Source organism: Xiphophorus maculatus, chromosome 19, assembly GCF_002775205.1.
Source record: "Xiphophorus maculatus strain JP 163 A chromosome 19, X_maculatus-5.0-male, whole genome shotgun sequence".
NCBI classification, from domain to species: Eukaryota; Metazoa; Chordata; class Actinopteri; order Cyprinodontiformes; family Poeciliidae; genus Xiphophorus; species Xiphophorus maculatus.
In genome coordinates this window covers 14146621-14174403 of record NC_036461.1, presented here as the reverse complement: position 1 = coordinate 14174403, position 27783 = coordinate 14146621, and the positions used below count along the sequence as shown (strand labels likewise).

The 27783-nt window shown below is 40.3% G+C and overlaps 2 protein-coding genes across 3 annotated transcripts; one reads left to right on the top strand and one right to left on the bottom strand.

Annotated features, from left to right (window-relative positions):
* Positions 1-980: 980 nt before the first annotated feature.
* Positions 981-6990, top strand: slc4a1ap (solute carrier family 4 member 1 adaptor protein). Its single transcript, XM_014468785.2, has 14 exons — positions 981-1703; positions 2130-2328; positions 2409-2537; positions 2616-2676; positions 2753-2892; positions 2958-3118; positions 3932-4001; positions 4098-4287; positions 4364-4460; positions 4540-4771; positions 5221-5292; positions 5556-5644; positions 5723-5792; positions 6127-6990. The coding sequence occupies exons 1-14, from the start codon at positions 1008-1010 to the stop codon at positions 6174-6176; spliced, it is 2256 nt and encodes a 751-aa protein (XP_014324271.1). The 5' UTR covers positions 981-1007; the 3' UTR covers positions 6177-6990.
* Positions 6991-8596: 1606 nt separating this feature from the next.
* Positions 8597-27324, bottom strand: LOC102218093. 2 transcript variants are annotated; one of them, XR_002754458.1, is made up of 6 exons: positions 26827-27324; positions 18558-18639; positions 17888-18405; positions 13979-14032; positions 9879-10062; positions 9558-9650 (listed from the first exon to the last, which is right to left on the bottom strand). XR_002754458.1 is itself a non-coding variant. In XM_005799110.3 (5 exons), exons 1-5 carry the CDS (start codon positions 26893-26895, stop codon positions 9525-9527), a joined length of 849 nt encoding a protein of 282 aa, XP_005799167.1. In that variant the 5' UTR covers positions 26896-27324; the 3' UTR covers positions 8597-9524. The 2 variants fall into 2 exon arrangements, 1 of the variants encoding a protein (XP_005799167.1); XM_005799110.3 differs by lacking the exon at positions 9879-10062 and having other exon boundaries at positions 8597-9650.
* Positions 27325-27783: the final 459 nt, after the last annotated feature.

Genomic DNA, 27783 nt, shown 5'->3' with positions numbered 1-27783 from the left:
ATGTATTAATAAAGAATATTTTTAATCCTGTTTTGATGTTCATACCTGAATCAGTCTGAAATCAAATTATTTAAAATACAAGTTATTATTTGCTTAGACCTCTTCTTTTTGTGAAAATAGAAAAACTCAAGAAATAAATAAAATACTGTTTGAAAAAAAGAGATCTATGACTTTCATTCTGAAACAAATAAGAACATTATTTCTTAACAAATTTTAAAAGTAAGGTAATTTTTAAAAAATCTCTAAAGTCAGGCAGTGAAAAAAGATGATCCAATGACTTGTGAGAAGGCCATTTACAGATTAATATTATTTATTTAGCATGGATTATGATAAATGTTTATTTTGTTATTATTTATCCATATAATTCACATTATTTCTTAATGGTCTGTTATTTCTACTACAGTACTGAATAAATGCATAACTATTTTTTTTCCATGTCACACTAATCTTAAGTGTTTTGACTGCTTGTTTATAAATGCCCTAAGAAGAGCTGTGCTATTAATATCCTTGTACTGCCTGTGCAATGGCAATTTAGTGTAATCTAAACTAATAAATAGTCATTTGGGGGGTTTTATACCAAGGTTTCACGGATCAACAACTATGTTTAAAAAAATCTGTATTTATTTTCGGCAAAATCCAACTTTGTCCAAATTAAGTACTTTAAATTTTGAAATAGAGTTGATGACTCCTTGCAATTGGTGGGATGGCGCTTTAATATGATACAAATCAAATGGTAACTTCAGTGTTGTTTCATTTTCTTTTGTCCGTGCTTTAAAGAGGACTTGCAGATTAGTTCCGTTACCATTTAAACTCAGTCTTTGATAGAATTAAAATAATATTTTTACTGCTTTAAAATAACAAATCTAATGTATGTTAATAACACGCCTTGTGTTTTTGCGTTGATAGTGTTTTTGTTTGTATATTAGGAACTTGATATTCGGACTAATTTCTCTGTTGCACCAAATAAACCTTGACGCTTCCTCCGTGCTAACAGACGTGAGGAAAATATGGAGGAAGAAACACAGTCAGAATTGGAAACGAAGGAACATTTAGACACTGAAGAGGGGAACAAGCCCACAGAGAAAGAAGAAACCAAATCTGATACAGAGATAGGGGATACCTTTAAAAAGCCGGCTATTTTCGCGGCACCTTCTCTTGCTACCAAACGTATAAACACCGTAGCAGAAAACAAGGTGGACAATGTGTGTGAAGCTGCCACCGATGCTGCTGGAGAAAAAGAGCGAAAAGATGACAGAGATGTCGACAAGACAAAAAAACAAGAAGTTAAGGCGAAGGCAGCTCCTGTCCAAGCTGGGAAGTTCCCCCCTCTTCCATACACAGAGCCCCCCTGGGGGGGTCCTCCACCAGAATCCCCCTACGCACTGGAAATCCTCAAAAACGGCACCATAGTGGACACTGTTACCCTGACCCACCGGAGCTACTTTGTGGTCGGGAGGCTACCTGTGTGTGACGTCTCCCTGGAGCACCCGTCCATCTCCAGGTATCATGCGGTGATCCAGTACCGAGGCCACACCGGGGAGGAAGGCTGCGTGGGTGAGGAGAGGGGCTTCTATGTCCACGACCTGGGCAGCACACACGGCACGGTGGTCAACAAGAACAGGATCCCCCCGAAGACCTACATCAGACTGAAGGTGGGACACGTGTTGAAGTTTGGAGGAAGCACCCGGCTGTTTATACTGCAGGTAGGTCCTCTTCTACAGATAAGTAATTCCAGAAAAAAAAAGTAATTTATGTGCAACGTGATACCAGACAGTCTTCATTCAGCCGTTTTATGATGTTGAAATGGAGAATAACCAAGTACAGTGTCTGTGTTTGGGATTATTGTCCATTTAAGATATACAGCACCTCACTGCCACTGTCCCCTCTTGAATACAATTAAACCAGCAGGAGTGTACTTAGTTTTTCTATCATGATTTAATTTACAGCTATGAAAGAACCTGAAACCTGCCCAGTCAGATAACTGACATAATTTCCTCTTCTTTAAAGCTTTTTGATTTTTCTATTGTAAATTAAAATTAAACTCTGGACCATCAGTCAGGAGTAGATTGTCCAGCAGAACAATATTCGAGGTTGTCCCCAACTTGAGGTCTTTCGCTTTTCCTCCACAGGGTCCGGAGTCTGATGAGGAAGAGGAGTCTGAGCTGACGGTGACGGAGCTGAGGGAGCGAGCCCGCAAACAGAGAGCAGAGCTTGAGAAGAGGATGATGGGAGACCTCTCTGACGGAGAGGAGGATGAGGAAAATGGCGAAGGCAAAAAGAGCCAGAGTGAAGCATCAAAGGAAGACTCTGGATGCACGTGGGGAATGGGTGAGTGAATGTGCTTTCTTTGAGTCAAATGCTCTCTTCGCTTCGTTTGACGCTTCTACGTCTATAAATCCATCCTGCAGAAGAAGATGCAGCTCCAGAGGAAGACGAGAACGAGGAAAACCCCTTCTCAACCGAGTTCCACGAAGACCAGGAGGCAGCTTACCTGAAAGACCCGAAGAAGGCTCTGCAGGGATTCTACGACAGAGAGGGTGACTTTCTGCAGAGCCCAGCCGTCTCTCTGTTGTTGTGTTTCATCTGAGTGTCTAACCTGGGGTTTCTGCCTTCAGGCGAGGAACTGGAGTTTGAATACGAAGACAAAAATCATGGCACGTGGCTCTGCAGGATAAAGTTAGTGAGCTTATGCACCCATGTCACAAGTTTCCCAAAAAACACCTTTAAACTTTACACACGTTCATCCCATCAGGCTGCCAGTGGACGACGCCTTGGGCCGACAGCTGGTTGCAGAAGTGACGCACACGGGGAAGAAGAAGGAGGCAGCCGTCCAGTGCTGCCTGGAGGCCTGCCGGATGCTGGAGGCCAGAGGGCTGCTGAGGCAGGAAGCAGGTGAGAGCTCGGCCCAGAGGAAAACGTCTGCTGGACTCTGCTGCTACAGCTGCCTTTGGTTTCAGTCTCACGCAAACGAAAGAAGAAAAACTGGGAGGACGAGGACTACTACGACAGCGACGACGACACTTTTCTGGATCGGACCGGCACAGTGGAGAGGAAGAGGCAGGAGCGAATGAAAAAGGCCGGGAAGATCGAGGAGCGGACTGAGACCTATGAGTCTTTGGTAAACATGACACATGGTTTTTACACGCAATGTGGAACAATAAAAAGCTTGGTGTTTTAAGGACAGACAGGTGTACAAGTTACTTTGGGTGACTTTTAAATGTGTTCATCATGCACATCAAAATTAGATTAATAAAAAATGAGATGCATATTTAGAGGCCAACAAAATAAATTTTCTTATAGACAGTTATTGTTTATGTCAGTTTTTATCATTGATCAGGCTGCACAACACACACATTTGTTTTGTTATCACAGTGTCACTTTTCACAAAATCCATGTAGTGAATATTCTGGCTCTGTTCCTGTTATATATTTTCTTAATGTCGCACGAAACGTTTGAGAAAATAAAGAGTCGATAAAGTCATGAAAAAATTAATATTATTGGTTCATTAAAGACAAACTGAAAATTGATTTTACTTCCATTTTACATTAAAATCATTTAAAATATGAATCAAAAAATGTACTAGTAAATTGATGAAGCTCTGACTAAGTTCTATATTGGTTAGATTAGAGTTCTAAAACTTTAACTTGCCAATTCCAAACAACAATTTACCAGCAAATTGCTTGTTCTCTACTTTCTGTAAAAATAATTAAAAAAAAAAAAGAATACAACCATGTGAACAATTAAACCTTTTAAGCAAAATAAAGAAAAATTTAACAAAAGTCCCAAAACCCAAAATTGCCGTATTTCTTCCAGTATGAGCTGGAAAATAAATGTTGTTTTTTGAATGTGAATGTGGACAAATATCATTTTACTGTCATTTCTTTACAATTCAATGTGAAGGCATTAAACATTTCTATTTACTGTTGCTCAGGTGGCCAAGCTGTCCTCTGTGGAGAAGGAGCTGGCAGACGCTCAGAAAAGGCTAAGTAGCGGTAGACAAGGTGCGTTTTCTCCACCTGCAGAAAAGCAACTCTACATTTGCTTTTAGACTTCCGCTTTGAAAAGTCGTCGTGTTTTTTCGTGTTTCCTCCTTGCAGGCTCTTCGGCCTCCTCCACGGAGGACTCGCTGGACGCCTTCATGACGGCGGTGAGGAGCGAGGCTGCGATGGACGGCGTGGAGCGCAGGAAGCTCCACGTACACGTGGCCGACCTGCGCAAAGAGGCCCAGCGGCTCCGGAGACTGGTGGATCTGACTCGACCGGCGCAGATGCCCTCGCTGCTCCCCGGGTGAGATGTCTCCCCATCAAAAGCGTAACTGTTTGATTCAGATCTGTTTATAAAGCTGAGCTTGCTGTGATTATAGTGGAAGCTCTGAGGCGGAGAAACCCAAGAAGAGCTTACCGCTGTTTGGAGCCATGAAGGGAGGAAGCAAATTCAAACTGAAGACAGGAACCATAGGGGTGAGTGCTCCGGCTCCCTTAGATAAGTCTCTTCTTTGTCCTCCGGTTTTTGCTGCTCAGCCTCTCTTCTCTGCTGTAGAAGCTGCCTCCCAAGCGGCCCAACCTGCCCGCTGAGCTCTTCAACATGAAAGAGCTTCCACCCACAGGGGAGGAAGAGGAGGAAGAGGAGGAGAAAGAAGAGGGAAAAGAGGAGGAGGCGGCAGATAGGAGTAAAGATGATGGAGAGGAATGCAGCACCACCCAAACTAAATCTGACTGTGAAGAATCCAGCATTCCTCTGGGTCAGCAGAAAGACTCAGAGGAGGTCAAAGGTAAAAACAGCTGTTTGGTCCTGCTTTTCAAACTGGTTCTGACCTTTTCATGCCACTAGGTGGCAGCATTATCTACCAACCTTCTCATAAAAATGCGCATGGTTCCTGAGACCTTTTTCTTTCACTACTTCGGATTTTCCTCAAAAGTAATTTCTGTTTTTCAAACACTTTTTGGACATCAGAATAAAAATGTTGTAAGAGAGGAATTTAAAACCCACAACAAGGATGGTGAGCCGGTGATGAACCTAGTTCAGTCAAATTTTATTTAGGAGTTTTCCATGTCCATAAGCAAAATAGACATGGAAAAATATTTGTATTTCCAGACTTTGTTCTTTATCCCTCTGTATAGAAGTTGTCTTTCCTTCCCTCCTCCCTTCTGTTTTTTTTCTTTTTTATCTTCCTGTCTTTTCTTCTGTAATCTGATCATTTTACGTTTGTATCATATTCAGAGCAAAAGCTGAAGAAGAGCAATAAAGCAGAGCTGCAGGTTCCTCTGAAGCCATCAGCCGCTGTGAGCCCAGGTCAGTCTTCCATCCTGCATTAGGAGCTACTGCTTTGTTGGTTCCCAGAGAACCAGGGTGGCTTAACTCTTAGAAACTGTTTCAGACTAAACCAAACCTTCAGCCTTTTTTAACCTTCATTTTACAGAACATTACTGAGCACCAAAGAGGAAACTTGTATAATGACCTCCAGCTGCTCAGAGTTCATCATTATGTGAATTTGTTTCTTGTCTGTAAAGCTGGAGGCAACCTTAACGCTGCAATTTCACTTGCGTTGTTCACAGAGTCAAAGGCAGGGGGCGAAGCAGAGCCAGCAGCCGCTGCAGCAGGGCCCATTCCCAGGAATAAGAAGAGAGTGATGGGCCCCAGCAGGGTAGGCCTCTCACACCTCCCCATGTGTTAGCTGGGCACTCAGTATGAACTGACTCTAGTCCTTGATGTGTCTCCACAGCCTCCGGTGCAGCTGTCAGGACAGTATCCACAGGATGACCCTGATTACTCTGTGTGGCTACCGCCTGCAGGTAAACAACCGGCCGGTCAGCTGACCTTAAATCACCCACCCAGCTCATCAGGCAGCTCTGTGGAAAAGTTGTTTCCTCACATCTTTAAACATTTCTCTTATACCTTCCTTTAAATCTCTTCTAAGGCTGGTGAGGAAGAAATACATGGGCTGCACGTCATAAACAGGCCTTTACGGTTTATTTGTGCCGCCGAGGAATGCACATCAGAGTTTCTCAAGCGTTAAGATAAACATGAATAAAAGGAGTGTTGAAACAGCTGCCAGGCGGGAGCTTTTATTCAGAGACATATTTGATTGGATGAGGAAGTGATTCACAGCCTCCACCTTTCTCACAGGTCAGACAGGAGACGGTCGAACTCACCTCAACGACAAGTACGGCTACTGAGGAGGACCAACACAGACCTCAACGAGCAGGGAGCGGCTCATCGTCAGCCTCAGTGCTGGAATGGAAGCGGTTGAATTTACCACTTTTTATTTGGATCAGAGGAGACAAAGCAGCATCTGAATCATCCAGCTTTTTATTCTTTAGCTGCTCTTCCTGCAGACGAACCAACCTGACACCCGGTCTGCGACTCGCTCCCGTTCGGCTTCAGTCGATCGCTGGCGTAACCTTTAACCGTTTCTCCCCTGCAAAGGGAGGGAGTGTGTGTGTGTGTATCAAGAAGAGAGGGAGAGCATAGCAGCAGCTTTTCTGACCATCTGGACACTTGGATGGCGTACTAGATGAAACGTAAGCTGATAATGACTCAAGCTAAGTGGAGTGTGTGTTTCCATGAGCGTACCCACACACAGTCCAAACCCAACCCTCTCGAAGTTCTCTTTTTAACAAGATTGTCTCTGTGGGAGCTCGGTGATTCCTTTCTCTGTGAAATCCCACTCAGTGTTGTTTTCTTAAACTTCAGCCACACGTCCCACCCTCTCTGCTACTGTCTTTTAAACACAACAATAATAAATGGAAACTCTATTTTGTAAAATAATAAAGTAGTACATAACTACAAAGAGTAAAAGTTTTTGATTCTGTCAGCTGGTGGGAAACAAATCTGCTCATATAAGCCGAAGTGCAAGACAGTCAAGAACATTTTTGAGCAGTTCTGTTTTTGTTTTGCATAAACTGAACTTTCATTTTAGTTGGTTGCAATCTTCTGTTTAACCACCAGGTGTTAGTAAAGGGATATTTCATATTAAAGTGCGCTTCTGGAGAATCAAAGACTATTAGTTTCATGTGCATGGTTCCTCTGCAGTATAGAATATAATTTAATTATCTCTCAGAACTAGATAGTCTTTGAATGTTGAGAAATGTTGGCTTTTCTCTTTCCTGTCCTCTAAAGGTTTAATGGATCTGTTTGTTTATCCCTCCACTCATTCAATCTATTCCTCTCTATGCTAATCCAGTTCTTTCTCAGCTAACTAATCATCAGCTTGTCCATCTGTTGATTCTTTATCATTCATCCATATAGTTTTATCCCATCAACCTTTTTGGTATTCATCAACCTATTTTATCAGTATTTTTCTATACACAAATCAGTCCATTCTCTCCTTCCGTCTCATCCAACTAATCATCAGTTTTCCCCTCCATCTATCATTCCATCTCCTCATCCTTTCTTGCAAACCTACATTGGGGCATGATGGGACTACAAGGTGAACCAGTTGAACAGTTATGGGTTTGAATCAGGCTGTAGCTTTTCTTCAAGGCATTTGCATCTCTGGGTACTCTGGCTTTCCTCAAGACTCCAAAAACATGACTAAGGTTAATTGGGTTCTTTAAATTGCCCTTCGGTACAAATGTGTGCATGATTGCTTAACGTATGACCTGTCCAGGGTGTACCGCTCACCCAATTACCGCTGGAGATAACCGGTTGCCCCCAGCGACCCTGTAAGCAGGTGTAGCTGACGGATGGATTACTCCTCAATTGCAGCTCCATGTCTTAGATTTTCCACATGTGGAGATTAAAGCTTTTGCACATTCTTTACAAAATAGCTGAAGCTCAGTCAGATTGAGTGGAAAGCGTCTTAACAGGAGTTTTTAAGTCATGCCACAGATTCTATCACATAAATATCCTTTGATCTAAACTTTTCCATTCTAGCTTTGGCTGTATGTTTAGGGTTAGAAAGTGAGACCCTATCTCAAGTCTTTGCAGCTTTTAGCTGGTTTTCTTCAAGCACTGCCCTGTAAGAAGCTCTAGAAATGTTCCTATAAACCAGGGGTCTGCTACCTTTACAATCCAAAGTGCCATTTTTTGGCCCTCAGTCCAGCTAAAGAAAACTTCAGGACCATAAATGATATTTTGGAAAAAAACAACTTAAAATTTTCAAGAAACATCTAAGGAAATCGTATTTTTATATGACCACCAGTATGTAATTCTCTGACTATAAAGTAAAGGAAAACAACTTCAGCACAAAGATGATGTACACATTTTTTCTTATTTGTGGAAACGTAAGAAAACATCTAAAAATATATGCTACTATTAATGTGCTTAAATTGAATTTTTTTCTAATATTTATATTTCAAAACATTACATTTTTCATTTTATCCAAAACTATTAAGAGCCACAAAGCCACACCATAGACTCTGACCAGCTTTAGTGTCTCTGCTGAAGACAGCATACTCATGGCATGATGCTGCCACCACCATGTGTCATAATAGGGCTGGTATGTTCAGGGTGATGTCCCGTGTTCATTTTCTGCAACACACCTCCACCCTTCTCCCATCCGTCTCTTCTGCTAAATGGAAGACTAAACGGTGTGAATACTTTTGCAAGGTGTTGTACTGCTTTAAACATATTATGGAATAAAATGACAATCTCATAAAGAAGAGGCCACAGAGCATTTATTGAATTGTGTTTTAGTGCAACAATGGACGAAAACATGTCACAATGTTACATTCATTTCGGCGAAGTCTTAGTTACAGCGGTGACGCGTTTGAGCTCGTTTCAGGGCATGGGAAGTACCTCAGACCTTAATATAGCAGGAATGTCATTTCAAGGCATTAAGTAATCTTTAGATAGACCAGTGGTCCTCTTCTACCTAGAATGTAACTGAGGTACATTACTGGAAATAAAAAATAAAACTGAAATGGCACACTACGTGTAGGCTATCCAGAACAACAGATTAGCCAAATGTGCAGCAACCCTACAGTCATAAATGTTTCCCCAGACCTCAGTTTCTGCAGAGTTCTGGGATTCATGCAAGAAAAGAGAATACGAGGAACTCCGACGAGTGACGAGTCGTCATCGAGTCGACTATTCAACTACAGTCATACATGTTTGTTATAGCGCGACCTTACAGTATGGTGTTTGCAGCAACACATCCAGAGAAGTAGTTTCAGACAGATAAATGCGACCGCCATCTCAGTTTAACAGTAACAGGATAGAGGAGTCTTTTCTGTTTAGATAGGAAGAAACCCTGGAACCACTTGATTGTCTAACATGCATCATTCCCTTCTGTGTGTGATCCAAACAGTCTTCAGCGAGGTTAACCCCTTCTTGGTCCATGTTTGTGTAATGAATGATCCTGAATTACAACTATACAAAGTGATTTCTGCCGAGTCGCGTCCTGGCTCCGGCAGAGATCAAAGGGGCAGGGAGGGATTACCTGAGAGTGCAACAGTTCCACCTTTAGATGAACACCTTTCCAAAGCTCAGTCCTTCACGTGCAACAGAGTTTAGAAAAAAAAAAGAAGAAGATGGTGAAGTGGTTTCGGGTGGAGTCTGGTGGAGGTGGTGATGACGTCTGCTTAGGAGCAAGGAGGGTCCTCGGACGGAGTCAAGGATCTACAGGGGGGCGCTGTGCTCAGGGAGCGGAAGGCGAAGATGGCGGGGTCAGAGGTGTACCTGGACGGAGGACGACTGCCGGTAAGATTCTAAAGACAGAAAAAAATGATTAATTCATAAACAACAGGATTAAATGCCTCTGATTCCTCTGGAAAAACACTTTTACAGATTTTGTTTCAATCTTGGAGGAGATTTAGGGACAATAATGCTTTCCCCACTTGCAGAGAGTCCCCCCATCATCCCTCACCACCACCACCCCTCCTTTCTAAAATTAGCCAGAGTCATTTTCCTCCCCACAGGAAACAGCAGGAAATTACTTTGTTGGATTTGGCAGTGAGGCTGCACTTTCTCCAGGGCTGCGGCGAGTCGATTCCTCACAGAAACTGAAAACTGAGATGGATGTATCGCTGTGACCGACTGGTTTCTCTCAGATAAATCCTTCGTAGTGAGGCCACAGGTGTAGCTTTATACCTTCAGCCAACGGCTTCAGGGATCCAGCTGCTGTAACTCAGCAACAATTCCCACAACCAGAGGAGAGTTGAATCGTGGTGTTGATTTAAACAGTAAAAAAAAAAAGAAACAAAAAAGAAAAAGTGAGATGTGGGAAACTGAGAACATAAAAGTGAATACTAAAAAGATCTTCTCCATATGGTGGCTGCAAGTCAGCTATACTACAATGAAGTAATCAGGACATTTCTGAAAGTCCGAACAATTTTGACAAAACTCAGCAGAGGCAAAATTTGATTAAAACGTCTAAACACACTGCAAACATTTTGTGATTGAACATTCCCATAAATCAGAACTGTAGAAGGGAAACCCCAAATCCCAGATCACTAAACATACCACACGGGTATGTTTACTCTGCAACACTCTGTGTTGCACTGACAGCAACACTCTTTGGCGTGCAGACTGTTACAGAGTGAAGACCCTTCAAACTGAACTGTTTCGCTATCAGTTCAGGTGTTCACATTTTAGAGGTTTCCGATTTACGTGAAGGATTCAACATTTACGAGAGTTTACACATGGAGACAGCAGTTTTCAAAATGCTAACTCTGCTTCTAAATTAAATAACAAATGAACACTCAAGACAGAAAGACAAGAAATCATTTAAAAGCTGCTCTTAGGTCTTATATTATTTGTTCATAAAGAGAAATCATAATTAACCAAAGTTTGTAAAAAAAAAAATGCATTTGTAGAAATTGTAAGTCTGAAAAATTGCTTGTTTGCTGTCTTTGCAAGATTGAGAAGAGAGGACTGACATTCTAACTTCAGGAAGCCCCCTGAATATTTCCCTGCTGTGCTCATGGTTAAATACCGTAAGAGGAAACAGTGCTATTGCTTTGACTCCTAGCAGCCAGGCTATACTGAGAGTTAACCTCTTGCTCTAAATATAAACTTATTCTGATTATAAAACGGCTTCCAGGATGTGATCCTTATCTGGTTTTAGATATTAATATTGCTCTCTTTGCCTTATTCACTCTGTAGTTGAATGAAGTAGCTATAAAGTCTTCCGGTCATACTGTGCTTGTGCAAGTATTGATGTATTTAAATTTAAGATAGGGTGCTCCTTCTGCATCAGTGGTTCAGCTGCCCCGGTATGTGACCTTCAGGCATCACAGACTCGCTCCATGACCTCCATAACCCTTCAATGCGGTGTCAGCTCCCAGATCATGAGATCCACTGTAGCATCCAGGTCTGACATGATGCTCTGCTGCTCTCATGGGAAGCTTTTCGATCGATTTAGTTACATGCATTCTGTGAGTTGAAAACAACTGCGCTTCTGCAGCAAGTTGTCAGGAGTGTGAATTGTAAAAATGACGGATGGTCTTCAAACTATTCAGTCATTGTTAAAAGAAAAAAATAAAAAGGTCAAAAAATGGAAAATATTCGGTTAGCGAAACCAAGGTTCTCGATGTAGAAAGCTGATAGGAATCCATTTCAAAAGATTTGCAATTGTAATTGCAGGAAAATGTGATTCTACCAATTATTGATTCAAGTATTGATTTAAGAAACAAAAGCATGCCACACTTTTCAGATTTTTACTTGTAAATACTCAGTCTTACATCCTTTTCGTCACTCTTCAAAATTATGTGCTACTTTGTTTGGACATACGGTCCCATTAAAGTACAGTATGTCTGTGTGTAATGTGGCACTTCTCTTGTTGGCAGAAAAGTTTTTGTTTTTTTTCTTTTATTACAACAAAGTATATATTTTTGATTAGACCTGCATCACATCCTTGTAATTAACCTCAGCTCAAACTGAAGTAATGCTGTGCAGCACATTCTTTTATCCACTGCAACCATAACTGGACCATTTCCTTCACTTCCATCAGTCGTCACTCTGCCAGCTAAAAACGTCTCATGGCAGCTGATTCCAGACGCCATCAGTTCTGCTTCCAACATGGTGTCCCGTTCACACAAAAAAACAGTCAGAAGCAGCCAAATCTGTTTTCCAACTGACCCCTCCTCTTCATACACACCACTGCCGACCTCCCTGACCCCGGCGACCACTCTCATGCTTGAGTTGCTTGAAACGTAGGGCCCCATCAGATCCAGTGTCTCTTCTGGTCCGCAGCCAGGAAATCGAGCGTTTGCAGATAAAAGGCGGGGAAACAGATGAGTGGCGCGCACAAAAAAACTGTTTCCAAGCAGCTCAAAGACTTGCTGTGTGCAGCTACAAGGAAAAAAAAAAATCTAAAAGCTGGAAAGGACCCAGTGCCTGCAGACGTCACCGACATGGACAACACAACCAGTGAGAGAGAATGAAGGATAATGAGTAATACTTGTGTGTTACAGTGGAGCTAAACAGATCGCAGCCGGCCCAGGCTATAAATGGAAAATGACTCCATCCCTGGAAAAACACCACAAGGGAACCGCACGCACTCCACCTCCTCTTCCTCCTCCTCTACCTCTCACCGCCACTCACTCAAAGATCATCCTCGCTTTCCATCTCCACACACACGGCTGGTGTGCATGAAACACACGAGCTGCGGCCACAGTTGGTGTGTATACATAAACAAGAGTGTGATAAGGCTCCACTGACACTATCCCACACAACGTGATAATAACGTCACTTCTCTCAGCACACTGCGCGTCCTTCTGGAGTGGGCTGCTCCGCGCCAAGAAGCGAGGCTCGTTCCAGCCGAGCTTCCCCTCAAACAGCAACAACAACAAAACAATTTTTTTTTTTTTTTACACAGTTTGGTAGATGTTCTTCAGATCCATCAGGACACTTTGCAAAGCTTTCAGCGCCCTCTTAAAGCAACTAAGCTGGGCAATAAAGGTCGCTGGGTGTGATAAACCTGACGAAGGAAGCTTGAAAGCATCGCTGCGGTGTGGAGCTGATGGTGCTATCAGATTATCTGCAGCTAGGAGGGCATGGGAACGAACGTCAAGGCCAGATGCCGTCCCAGTGTGGAGTTGGATGGAGATCAAGGAGCCAGCCACAGGACCGGCTCGGCTGTTCACAGGGCAACGGAGCAACCTTATCTGTAATGAGAATCACCATCCTCTGCTTGACAAATAGTCCTTCCTGTGCAACCTGCGTCTGCGTTTACATTCACCTAAAACCAATTCATTTACTTTCAAAAATTAAACAAAGATGGAAAAAGAGCATTGTGTATGTTTTCTTGTAGAGAAACAAAAAACGCAAAGAGGAAGACGAAATAACTTGATAAGCTGGTTGTGTATAAAAGCACATTAACCTGCTGCTAAATGAATCACACATTAAAACATTGTAGCACTTAATTATAGTTATGTCAATAAAAATATATTTTGGTCTGCTTTTTATAGACTTCTTTTACTGGACCAAAAAGAAGTTGATTATTTAGTTGGGCTATCTGCTCAGGTTGATGACCTGCAGTCCGTTCCTTGACAGACAAGCTGCTTGGTGTCACTCTTTTAGCTTCCATACAATGACTTTCAGTTTTTTGGTGGGCAGAAAAAATTCCAAATAGCAATGTTTGTCATTTTTTGGTGAGAGATGGAAAAATAGAGGTGCATCAAGCTGCTATGAAAAGCGGAGCTGGGATTGAGAGCATTGTGAAACCTTAAGGAACAAATCCCACAGATAATCGTTTATACAGAGCTCCAACGACTCTTGAGAGCAATATTAAACTTTGGTAAAATGTCAATGCAACCTCATAAGTATACAATTTTGACAAGCAATCACTTTTTATCACCACTAACTAAAATTGACAGTAGAACTATGTGTAAATCACTACTTTGCTTTTCCAGGAAAGTGTGTTACATTTAGTGAACCTCCTGCCAAACACCTCGCATAGATCCATTTCTAATGTCTGTTTCTACAATTTTATTTAGAAAGAAGATATGTCCTTAAAATTTAAATTCCAAGTGATTTAACAAGTAATTTAGCTTAAAATGCCTAGTTTATGAAAACGTTGTTACAAGAAACTCACCCGAATCTTCATTGTCCGAGTTTTCCCTCCACAGTTCTTCTTAAGCAGCATTTTCTGTGGAGAACAGACATGTTCAGCAGCATGAACAGTTTTCTGAAAAATGTTATTTATACATATATAGAGTGAACTTTACCACAGAACACTACTGAGTACAGAAGATTTCAGAACATTTCAGTCGTGAAATGTGATATCTTAGCATGACAAAAGGGTGAATCAGGATGCAAATCCAGCTGTCTGACTAAAACTAAACACTTGAGGCTTATGCAATATCCTGTCTCCCTCTGCCCTCCATGTCCACGCAGCTTCGCCATTCTCAGAAAAAGGAAAAAGAAAGACACACAGTGGGGGCGGAGGGACCACACAATCATCAAATTGTCTGAAGTTTGGGGAGGCAGCTTCCAAGGACCTTGGGAAAGAATGGAAACACAAGACTCCTGCTGTTGTGATATGGGACAGAGAGCTGCAGTCCACTTGCCCTCATCCTCACCTCATGCCAACCCTGATCTATTCTGCGTCAGTGGCACAACTAGGAGAGCAGATCACCTAAATGTGAATGTGGAAACAGAAATTAGGCTCCTTGCCAAGGATTCAAAATATGCTCTTGTACGTTTCTATGTGAATTTCACCCAGATGTGATGTGCAGTTGTGAAATAAGAAGTTGCTGGTTTGTCACAACAATCTTCCAGATTAAGAGACACAATTTACTTCAGATCAGCACCTGATTTCGTCTGGGATCCCATATTGTGCATTAATATAAACCTAAACTTTGCGCACTTACCAGGACACAGTTTTTGTTTCATTTGTTGTTGTTATTTTTGTACACAATCAACCACATCACCTTTTATAATTGATTAGTCTCAACTTGATTAGTCTTCTCTGCCAAAACAGTAGAACTACCCTATCCTGCAAAATGATTCACATTTTGTCATGTTACAACCACAGACATTTCCCCATTGTGAAACATGGTGGTGGCAGCATCATGCTGAAGTAATGCTTTCACAAGGACAAAAACTGGTTAGAGTAGATTGGCTGACAAATGGAGCTAAATACTGAGAAATACTAGAAGCAGCAAAATGTAGTTGTGCAAAAACATGGCTAAGTTGAGATGAGTATTTAAGAAATGTAATTTAGGGGTATTTGAGTGCTGAGGCTAAATACAAATGCAAGACACATTTTTCAGATTTTCACTGGTAAAACATTTGTGTTGGTCATCATCTGTCAAGTAAAATCCCAACAAAAACATTGAAGTTTATGGTGGTAATGTAACAAGGAACAACCCTCTGAAACTGGAGAGATTAGATCAGAGATTGATCTTCGTGCCAGAGTTATACGGGATCAAATTTCAACCAACCTTATGTTAAAATCCAAGTGATATAGTCTTCAGTGTATCTGTGACTATGGCCCAGCTGCTGCTAATAAAGTATGAACGCCCCTCTTCCAAAATAAATCACACATGTTCAAATGTTTGTTTACAAGAAAGAGGCAAGAACGGTCAGTTTCATCCAGAAATCTGCTCGCCTCTTCCAGCGGGTTCTCCAGTTGTGGGTCAAATTTCAAGCCTACGATGCCTTGCTTTGTCTCCTAAAACACTTTTTTTTTTATTAAACGTGAGCATCAAGTGTACACTGTATATGACCTGCATCTGGCACAAAAACTGTTGCTCTTCCATGGATAATTACAATAACAAATGGTTCAACCTCATCTGTGACGTGGATTATCGAGGGATTAGTGGGGACTTAAATAAAGCAACTCGCTGACCTTGTAACCTTCCTTTTCAATAAAATTATGACACGCATAAATGCAGCATTTTGTTCTTGCTGTGACCAAACTCTCAGGGGACATGTGTAAAAAAAATTTTTTTTTTTTTTTAAGCTTTGCATATTTTTCTATTTACCTAGAACAATTATCATATGAAACTTTTGCTTTCTTGCACACTTCCTTAAATCTGCAAACCCTTAACTGCATTTTTTAACTCTGTTCTACAGTTTCTCCTCCAGGACGTTCATGTAAAGGGTTAATCGGGGGAAACTCCGGCTGAGTCGGCTTGCTACCTCTGCAGGCCCCCTTTTGTATACCCAGCAGCACCTCCCATTCCACTTGACTGAGCGTGCACACGCTCACAGACACAGACGGATACTGTAAAACGCACAGGAGGATGTGCACATGCTGGCTGGATGATGGATGCACACACACTGTTCGATCAGCACTGCCCACTGTCTCCCATCTTCTGCTCTTTCCCTCAAAAAAAAAAAAAAAAAAAAAAACACCACATGGACATATGGAGCCCTGAAACCTGCATCTTCCCCCCTCCCTGCACACATACTGTCCCATCCACGGTGTGGGCCAACAGGTCTATTGGATTTTAATGATTAGCGGACCAGCTTCTCCATGACTCATTAGCGGCTGTCGTTTTTCTCTTGTTTATTTAATCCTCTCCTTCTGCCTCCCACCCCTTCGTCGTTTCCCCTCGCTCACTAGCCTTTGTGAGAAATGAGCGCGGACATCTGCCGTCCGTCCCTCCCTCTCCTTCATCCCTCTCCAGCAGGACCACCGAGGTGGAGAGTGTCCAGCTACGGAAATGGGAGGCTTTCTTTGCATTTTGAGCTGTCCTGCACGCTTCCTAGTGTTAATATTATGCCTTAAAAGATTCCCTTTGTGTCACGACATGTTTCTGTGGTATACTTAAGAACAGACAGAGTATTTTAAACATCAAATGCCAGCATTGATCCCGGTTCTTCATAACTTCTACAATTCCCACTGACAGAGTGGTTTTTATTTTTATTTTTTAAAGTAGAACAACCCAACACATTGGTTGAGTCATTGTTTTCTCTGACAGACAAATCATTTTCCAATCAAATGAGGATTTATCAGCTAAAATATGTTTGGACTACTTTTCTGCTGTCCATCCTTTTTCTTCCTTCAAGTCTGTCATATTTTCTTTTCTTAGACATGAATGACTTATTTGCTGCCAACGTGTAGCAACCTCTGCACTGGTGGCAACACAGTTCTGTAGCGTTCCTCTCAGGAGGAGATGATCTTCAACCTCCAATAGTCTTCATCCCTGCTGGCTGAAGCTTTCAACTTGAAGTCATTAAGGAGCCAGAAAACTGTTCTATTAGTTAGCGATGATACTCTTTGCAGCGGTTTCCTCCATGGGAGGCCATTTTAATGCAAAGAGATAATGGCTGCAACTCCAACTCTTGCTAAAATAGTGTGCTCCTTGTTATCACCGTCAGTCTGCTACCTCAATTATTAGAGGTGAAGCTTTCACAGCTTCACTTGGAATGACAATATATAAAATCTAACATCTAACATAATCTAACATAAAATTGAGCAAATAATATCTAACATTTAATGAGAAATGCACCATATGTATGCATTTTGTAGCCAATTCTGCCACTAACTGATGAAAAAGATCGTTTTAAAGTTTTACTTTACATAAAAAGGTTGTTTATTTAATTGAAATAAACAGAGTTTTTAAAAACATGTTAAAGCAATAATAATAATTCAACTGGATGTTCATTTTCTGTCAAACTGAACTCTTTGCCTCTGCAGTCCAATTTAAAAGTCTGAATTTGAATTAAAGCAGAGCTAATAACACAACTTAACATCTCTCATCAGAGATACATATAAACTGTATGTAAAAGCATATTTCTCGCTGCAATATGTTGTATAGACTTCAAACTGAAGTGCTGCTCCTACTCATTACTAACTTTCTAAGACAGGTTATAAACATCTGTAAAAGGAAATAAAAGCTACACTGAACCACAACTAAAACCTGCAAAGCTCCAAAGTAGCTTTTTCCACTTGGTGAGTAATTTGTGAAAAGAAACAAACAAACCGTTTCTCTTCCACAGTTTGTAATTCTGCAGAGTTGGTAGACTTTCGACGACAAATTGGGAAACTAACCTGTTGCATTTTTTCCAGGTCCAGACTGGGTCTCCCCGGTTCGCCGCTGTAGCTGTGCCGATACTTTCTATAAGGTGCTGATTGGTCAAAGTGGGTCAGGATGATGGGCCGTGCGAGTGGCTGAGCCACCTGGAGCTGAAACCTCATTGTGGGTGGTTTCAAGTTGCGTGGCGGGCTGGAGCTAAACAGGACAGGGCTGGGAGAGGCAGCCAGGCAAGCAGCACCGGGCTCAACCAGAGGTCTGACTGAGGCCGGGGGCGACCGACAGCCACACAGGTCCCGCACTTCTTCATCGCTGGAGGGGCTACTGTGATGGTCGCTGTGGCGCTGGGGAAAGCCGGACACCCACTTCCTGTTGTCGCCGCAGCTGATCCGCTCCAGCTCTTCCTCTGATGAGTGACGGTCCAGATTGGCATCTAGTAGAAGACGGAGGCGTCGTAACCGGGCCGGAGACACGGGACCCTGGTTGTGCTGCTGGCTAGTGGCCAAAGGGGTGAGGGCACAATTTCTCCGTCTCTCTGAAGATGTTAAAGCACGAATGAGCAGGAAGAATCCCAGTCAGAAAAATAAAAAATATCCAAATGCAACTATCTATGTGCATTTAGTAAAAATAAACCAGAATTTTGTGAATCATTATTTACAAGAAAAATTATTTAGATGCCACATGTACCTCTGTCAATCTGTGCGAGCTCCTGGTTCTCGCCTTCTGAGTCATCACTCTCCCCTCCCTCTCCACTGCCATGATAGGAAATCTTAAAAAAAAAACAAAAAAAAACATTCAGCTTGTCACATATTACAGTTAAGTAAGGCAGGCGACTACTACTGTATTACATTATTAAAAAATTAAGTTGCATTTCTTCTGCTGGAGGTCTACATATAACTGGACCAATCAAAACAATTCATTCTACTCATAATCTCATAATCTTACCTGATATCTACAGAGATCAACAAGTTAACAAAAACTAAATGTAAATGTAATGTGCAGCTCCTGGTCCAAGTTCTTGGTTGGACCTGGAGGGAACATCAAACCTAAACTCAAATACGAAAGCCAGTGGAATTTGCTGACTTATGTTTGATGACCAGGTTTATTGCTGTTAGCGCTAGAAAGACTAGTAAATTTCCAGTAAATTTCTCTACATTTTGGTAATTTTACACACTGTAGCAACATGGTCACCAAAGGAGGCTGTGTTTAACAGCTTTAATTACAAAAAGCAACAAAATTGGTGGCGATTATCACAGTTTTATTTGCAAGGAAGCGCCATGTCGGCCATTAGCTGTAACGTTATTCCCAGATCAAAAATCTATCAAGACAAACTTAACGCAGAATTAGTAACTCAGTGTTAAGTAGTCCCAGACTAATACACACCGCAATTGGAAAAATTTAAAGTGTACACCGTACACTTACTACTTACATACAGATGAACATAATGCAGAAAGCAACATTTTAGACACGTGAAACAATGAAATTTCTTTGGCCGTTTTTAATGTTTTCTTTTTAGTTTTACAGCAATAAGTCAGCAACAATTCATGTTGAGCTCCAAACAGTAAGAACAAAGCCGATTTTATTCTACAATAAAAATAGACGCATAAAGTTGAGTCATCCTGTTGACAAACTGCCGACTTTGTTTCCCACGACCTAAGAGGCCCGTCTAAAAAAAATAAAAAATCAATTCCTCCTTTACAGCAGCAGAAACAATACAGATAGCCTGCAGTATGCAACGCTAAGAGTTAAGTAATGCGCCTCACACTCAGTAATTACCACTCAGAGGCTTCGCTGAGCAGCTGCCATCTGTGCGTGTGTGTGTGTGTATATGCTTACAGTGTGTAAAACACACACACTCTTCGCTCTGAAGCTTCTCAGAACGTGTGAAAAGGGGGAACAGGAGCCAAAGCTCCAAATCCCAACAAACCAAAGGCTGTATTCAAATGATATTAAAAGGAAATTCCACTGTTTGGTTTAGCAGCCTCTTCAGCAAAGCTCTGTTATGACAGTCCTGCTGCATCACAAAGCCAAAACTTCCCCGTTTTCATGTTTGAAATCAGATTTAATATATTTTGTATGCAATCACAAGAGAAGATGGAAGACTTATTACGTAGTGAGTCATGTCAGAGTAAACCACACAATAGATTGCAGTAAATTAATCATCAGTTTGGATCAAAATATACTTAAATAACTCCCTAGTGATTTTCATGTCTTAATTAATTTATATAAGTTAATAGGCTTGAATGTCCAGAATTCTCAACTGGATAGTATTTCTACAACTGTCAGGCTTTTCTGAGCTATTTACATTCAAGGGGTTTTGATAAAAAAAAATAAAAAAATTACTCAACAACTTCATGCAGGGAATGTCTTTTAACACAATGCTTAAGCTAAACTGTAAAGTGCTATTAACTGTTGTCAGCCATCATCAATGAAACTGTTAATTTTTTTCTTTTCTAATACAAAAGTGCAGGAAAGTAGCAATAAAACTACAATCATTGCTCAAACACTTATAGATGTCCTCAAGAGAGCAATGTGTATTCCCTGAAATGAGTTCATTTTTTCTACCATATTTAGCTTTTGGAGCTTCTGTCTGGAAACTTCTCCACAGAGCGATCACTGTCTCTCTGACAACAAGTTAAGCAGACAGTAATGATTTGGCATTTCCTTCGCCCCGGGAGTCACCTCAAAGGCTGTTGCTCATGGATCAGAGGACCCTTGTGTAGGATATGGGCGTATGTCTTAGAAATACTGCATCTCTGACTCTTAACTGGACTAGCTCACATGTAGCCATAGTGAAAAACACAGTGATGAACCAAAACACAACACTAAATCAACATAAATGGGAGTTTAAGTCAGTACACAGACACACTGCAATTATATGAACAGCCAGTGAGCTTCGCTCCTGCATATTCAAAGTAGGTTTCTTGACTATGTGCCTTTTTGGACTCTTTCCTTAGTGTCTGTTGTATATTTACAGCATCTGACAGGAGGGATTGTTACTGTGGAAGAGGGAACCTGAAAACTTTGCATGTGTTTTTCTGTGACCCACATCTGATAATGTTTCTGCTCTGGCATAGTTTCACAGTTTGCTGCAACAAAAAACAAGATCCTGCCCAACTGACAATCAGCTTATGGTTAGACAGGTCGTCCGGTGGTAGATATGAAAAACAGGTGAGAAGGAAGTATCTTGTTCAAACTCTACTGCAGTACACAAAATATTTATATATTCAAAATTAAAAGGTAAACTTTCAGCTGCTGAAGAGATGCCTAGTAACTCCATTAAGGTACTATACATATATTTTAATAATTTACTACAAAAAGGAGATCTTGTGTTAGGCTCATACATTCACATTTTATTTTACACTTTTTCCTTCCACTCAACTTTCTATTTACAAGCTTGAATACAGCCAGCTTCTTTAGCAATAATCCTTTGTAACTTACATTCCCTGTGGAGGGAGTCAAGTCAGCCATCTTTACTTTAAATTATTTATGTACATGTGTTACTGGATAATAAAGCAATAACATTGGAAAAAGTATATTTAAAAAAGGATTTTTTTTTTTCTTTTCATATTCAAAAACACAAAGTTCTATATGACTAAGCATGCAAAAGCTGCAAAAGTTCTCAGTACTTTAGTTCATAGCAGTCAGGGGGATGTTTTGTAAAAGTTTTGACTTCTTATGGTTTGAAGAAAAGTTCTACAATGTACCAATAGTAGGGAAATATGGTTATGCAACTCCTATGAATAATGTCTAGATCTGGTCATAGGAGAACCTAATCTCTCTTACTTCATAACATTCAACTGATCCAAATGGATAAAAATTACAGCCAATGGAAATAGGATGTGATACAAAATCTTCAGATTTTATATAAATGTAATTCAACCTTGGATTTAAGCATTTTATATTTTATTATTTAATTCTACCACTGAGCCACATGGCAACCCAAAATGAATGACATATAGATGATATTTAATAATGACTTCAATAGCTAAGTATGCAAGACTTTATATTTTTTTCCTAGAGAATCCAATTTTGAGGAAAAAAAAAATTGAAATGCTATTTTCCTATTTCCTATATCACCAATTAAATGTCTAAGGCCCAGAGGAATAGAAACCGGGGTCTAAATATCTTCTCAGATAAATACGACACTAATCTTTGCAAAGTTAGCAGTCACTTTTTGTTCGGATCCTTTTGGGCCCTGCAGATGCAACAAAACGTGGAGACAAAAATGAAAAACGCGGAGACAAAAATGACAGTGTCAAATATAATAAATGAGATGGTGTTTCTTGGCCCATAATTACTTTCTTTGCCCATCCTTGTTTAAGCTTTAAGGAGACTTCTCTGATCTTTATGTTATCATTATTATCATCATCATTATAATTAGCATCAACTCCATTCATTAAAAGAAATGTTGGTCGTTGTGGTTGTAGACTGAAAATGGTAACTTTTTTCATTAATGAATCAAATTTATGATTTTATTTGAGTTCTTGTGTATTTGACTTGCAAGGGAAAACTGATCCAATTCCAAAAATGTGTCTGGCTTAAAAGACTCGGGTGTGGCTGATAAATACAATTATATAAGTAATATTTTCATAAGTCTTTTAAAAAGATATAAGCACCCTTTTTTGACTGAAATGTATAAATGTAATGCCCCCTAACATAATCCAGTGGCACATTTATTTCTTTGCCTCTTGATTTACTAGCTGCTACTGTCCTTTATTCATATTAGACCTTCATAACTATTTATTTGGGCAGCTAATTGCAGAGTACTGCAGAGGTCAGACAAAAAAGGTGGACAGAATAGCAGATTGGATGACTTAAGCATTAAAAAACGACTTTTTATCCATGCACGCTAACCTCGACAAAGAGTTGTGTGTTTGTGTGTCAAGAACAGTTGAATGAAATCCTTGTCAGCCCCCTGCATCACTGAGCAGCTTGCTAAGCTGGATCAATGGCAATGTCAAAGCGTACTCACACCACCCAGTTCACACACATATCAGCTTTGCTCCGTCCTTCCAAACTGACACGGACACTGCCTCACAAAACACACCGGTACAAGGTCAGAGATGGTCGATTTCTTTTCTCTTGCACACATGTGGATTTTTAACTCAAGTTAGGCCGATTTTTGATCACCTTGAGCTCCTGGATTACAGCATGAAGACCAAACTCCAATTTAAAATCTGTGTGCAAACCAGCCCTCAGAAACAAAAGAAGAAGTCTTGATTTCAGAGAAATCTGACTTTGGTTAGCCATTTGTATCAATAAGCAGCTACTTTTAATGAACAAGATGGAACAACATCAAAGAGAACCTGCTGTAAGCCATGCCAATTTAAAAAAAAATATGGGTTCACTTAAGGAGTAAAACCCAATCAGTGAAAATATTTGAAAAATGTGCTCTGCTGGAAGTAATTTTAGAAAATACCAGATAAAAGGCCAGCGTGAGTGAGCTCTGCATGGGCAGAGCAGCATTACAAACCGAGATACAGCACAAATCGCACGGATCTAATGCTGCTTCAGATGTTCTTCCATGTAAATCAGCCTCCAAGAAACTGCTGCACATGTGCACCAGAAGCAGCAAAGAAAGAACATGGCACAAGCACGCATAAAGTTGTAATACAAAGCTTGAGTAGGTGGCTCCTGAATCAAAGTGCAGATAAATAGTTTTCATTAAGATGCTAACCCCAGATCAAGGTTTATATATGTATATGGGAATAAATGGACCAAGTTTTGCTGTTTAAACATTAACAATTAGGATTTCTCTCTGACCAAACTGGCTCCTGTTCATGCCATCTACTGAACTGGAAATTTTGGTTGAATTGGACTTTCTAGAATTATATATAATTTTCACAGCAAAGTTTAGGCTTGCTACTGTATAACTTGTGTATTTACAGTCCACACTTTAGACAGACTTGAGTTGACTACACCATGCAATCGAATGGGTCTATTCACAAATGTTTGAGTATGAAAACATGCAATTGAAATATTTTTTACTGACATCTGTTGAGACAAACACATATTTTCCTCACTCTTGTCTGTTTTATTGTTATCAAAATTTTACTTTCTATAAACTTCACTGAAATCATTACCCAGTGTGGAGGTTATGGGCAGTAAGAGTTGGCCAACTATATTACATTGGCTAACTATTACCAACTACTTGCCAACTATATTATGATGAAGCAGAGCGTGGATATATTGGCTTTAAAATGCAATGGTCCACTAAATATTATATCTAAGCAGTCCTTGACAATGATAGTGCTTCACATGCTGATATTACAATGACCACTGCAATTCAATATAAATTCATCTCCAACATATGTCCTGGCAACTGGCTAATAAATAATGACTCCAGCTATATAGCATTCATGTTTGTATATTGGATTGTTTTATTTTACGTTTTATTTTATATCTTAGAAAACCTGTAAAATGCTTCTTTGTTGAATGCTTATAAAGTTTTAGGAATGACTTAAAAGTCAAGATGTTGAGGTCCAAGTATTTATAAGTCATTAGTATTAAGAGTAAACTCAAATCTCAGTACCTATTCTTGATCTACTACTTTTATACCAGCTGTACAGGAAGCAAACAATTTGCCTGTGGATTTTTTATTTTTTTCTGTTTGTGTTTGTTTACAGCCAAATTTTCAACAATCATTGCTATTTTCCTGTGCACAGCTTGCAAATGACATTATTGCCTGTGTACACGATGTAAACCTAAACTTTTCAGTAGAAATCTAGAGTTTCCATGACAATCTACATGTTTTTAACCCACTGCAATACAATCAATCCCATTTGACCAGCTCTGAACTTTGCCATTAGAATATATTAGGTGTCAATCCATCAACCAGTCACAGCAAAGTGAGCTTGCTAATGTTAGCTTAGCACTTTAGCAAAGTGAATAAAATTGTCAACTGGATCAAAACATGAGCACAACTATAGCTCTATGCATCATGTCTGGTAAAACATGGTGAAGATCATGGCTGAATAACTGTAATACTAATGGAAGACAACTTTACTGCTCTGAAAAACTATGATTTTTTTAAGCACATAAGTAAATGTTATCTTTAAATAGCAATCAGACATGAAAACTGTATGAGCAAATGCCTAATTTTGAAGGAGTCAGATCTCCAGGGCACAAAAGAGGCCTGATTGGGGCCCACCGCTAGCTAAATTTTCCTTCTCCAGACTGCATGAAAACCGTAGCGTAAAATGCTAAAAATGCCAGAGTCAAATGGCCTCATAAAACTATATTTCAGGATTTTGTAAACATGAGAAGTCCATTCTCTTCTACCCTGTAATTCCCAAATTAATAAACATAAAGTAGGCTGCATGGTAGCACAGTTGCCACCGTGCAGCGAGAAGATCCGGGGATCGAATTCCAAGCCTAGAGTCTTTTTGCATGGAGACTGCCTGTTCTTTCTGGGTACTCTGACTTTGTCTCACAGTCTCAAACCATGACTGTTAGGTAAATTGGTGACCACACCTAAGAACAATGTGAGCCCTGTGATGAAGTGGTGGTTTCCACCTTGTACTGCATCTAAAAAACATCACAATGAACCTGCATGGACAAGCACCTACACTTTCTTAGCAATGCTTAACAGTCAGGCTTTTCCAGGTTGATGCCAAGTTCCTGTTCTCCTTGAGGTCTGACGTACTAAATCAGCTTTATAAAGCCTAAACATAATAAAATGTACTACAGCCTCTTAGATAGGCATTATGACATTGTTCCATTGTTTTGATGTAATTAACATATTAGGAGGAACAAGTATTTTCTAATCAGAGCCTGTCATGGAAAAACTGGCTGAGTGATTTTTGAAAGTCTCAAATATCCACTGTCATTTGGGTACTATAAAGAAGTGGTAATTTACTGGGTTTGATACATTTCTTTGAGCCAATAACGACTCACAGCATAGTGCTCAGTAACACTTTCCCAATCTTTGTATGGACCTTGTCTCTGGAAAAGGTCAAATAGTTGAATGTGGTGTGCTGAGTACTGTTCTAACTGGAAAAAACTGTTAATAAGCCAGTGTATCCACTTGTGGACAAAATGAGGGGGTTGTTTTCATAATAATCTGCAGTAGAGAACTTCATATTCCCCATCATACAGAGGAAAGGATTATATCACTGAGTGAGAACACATAAACAAATGTGGGCAATAGAGGTTGCACGTTTTCAATGTAAATATCCTCAGCTGGGCCTTTGAACGGGAGCAATTTGGCACAAAATGGCAGCCATGCGACCGACATACAGTCGGTTGATGCACAATAGTATAGATGGAGCAAGTTAGTGACCCATGCAGGACACCATTCACTCGTCTCCTAAGTAAAAAAAAAAGGGCATTATGCAAACTGAGCAAGCAGTGACAAAGGAGAGCACATACGTGGGTTCAGCTGTGGAAAACTGTAGATGTTGGGATAATTATGGCTCAGAGCAGTTTTTAAAAGTACAATGTTTGTTTTTCTAGTCTGTCTATAGATCCAAATTGTTGTTCAATGTTTGTTTTGACACGTAGAGCAATTATACAGCCTGAAGAAAATTAGTGCAAATGTCTTACTCTCTTTCTCTCTCCTTCACTCACACTCACACACAAACATACACACACACACACACACACACACACACACACACACAGGATAGCATGAGTAAAGGCTATATTATTCACATCTGGAACAGAGTTGAAAATGCCTTCAAACAAGGTATTGAATGAGTTGTAATGAGCTCAAAGGCAGAGAAAACTACAGGTTTGAGAAAACAAAAGTAAAAAAAAAAATGCCGAGGCAAAATGGAGAACTGAAAAGGAAATAATGGTAATTAACTCATTATTACCCCTTGCAGGAGTCATTACAAGGACTTCAATCTGACTAAAGTAAAGCCAAGCTGCACCCACTCAGGCTAATGTCTTTCTCAGATGTTTTCCCTGCAATGACAACCATGTTTTCTAACAGAAACTGATTCCAACTTACCTTGAGCTGGAAAGGATGGATTTCATTGAGTGACTGTCTTCTCAGCTTTTTCGTCAGTGTCTTTAGCATTTTATGTAAAGTAGCTTATGGTTATCACCAATAATTAGCTACTTTGATGTCTTTTAAATGACGATTACAAGTTCATTAGCTAACCTGAGCGACCTACAGAAGGCATTTTACTTGAAAACCTACTAGTTACGACAAAATAAAAAAAAAATCAATCTGAACTTCAGGTTAGCCGATGTCGATAAAGATGTTAAACCGAATTTAGTTAAACTGCGTAGATGCGTCTTGTGTTCATGAGCTGTACGCAGCAAACTACTTCTTTACCACTTCATCTGAGTTCGTATGCTCCAGGTAGGTTAACATGTTCTCCTCCGGAAGCCTTCCTTTACTCTAACACAGCTTTAATTCAAAGATGTTCCTTTAAAAATAATAAAATAACACTACACTCGCTCGCATTCAGACACGCACGCACTCTCACTCTCACACTCACACACATACACACAGCCTGACTGATCATCGGACACACAAACACAGAAATCCTGCTCCGGCTCTGGCCGTAGTGCACGCCGATTGGCTAAGTGTTTTTCTACAGGCTCGTAGTGTTTTATGATTGGTCGATATTGAGCCAATGGGCGGAGCTAAGAGTTAAAGCCACACTGCGGAGAGAACCCTGTTGACATTTTTAGTTTATGCACTATAGAAATGACATAAATTAATAAATACATTTAAAAATGGTAGTTAAATCAAAAACGACTTATAATTAATATAAGTCAATAATAAAAAAAAAATGTTTTTCTCCTCAAAGTCTTTCACAGTGTTTTCAAGCCCTCGTTTATTTTTCTTAGGTAACCTAATCTTAACTTTGAAGAGCCTCTTTTATTTTTGAAGTTTTAATGGTAGAGGACAGCATAGTTGCGCTCCTTTGCCATGCGACAAACTGTTATTTACCAT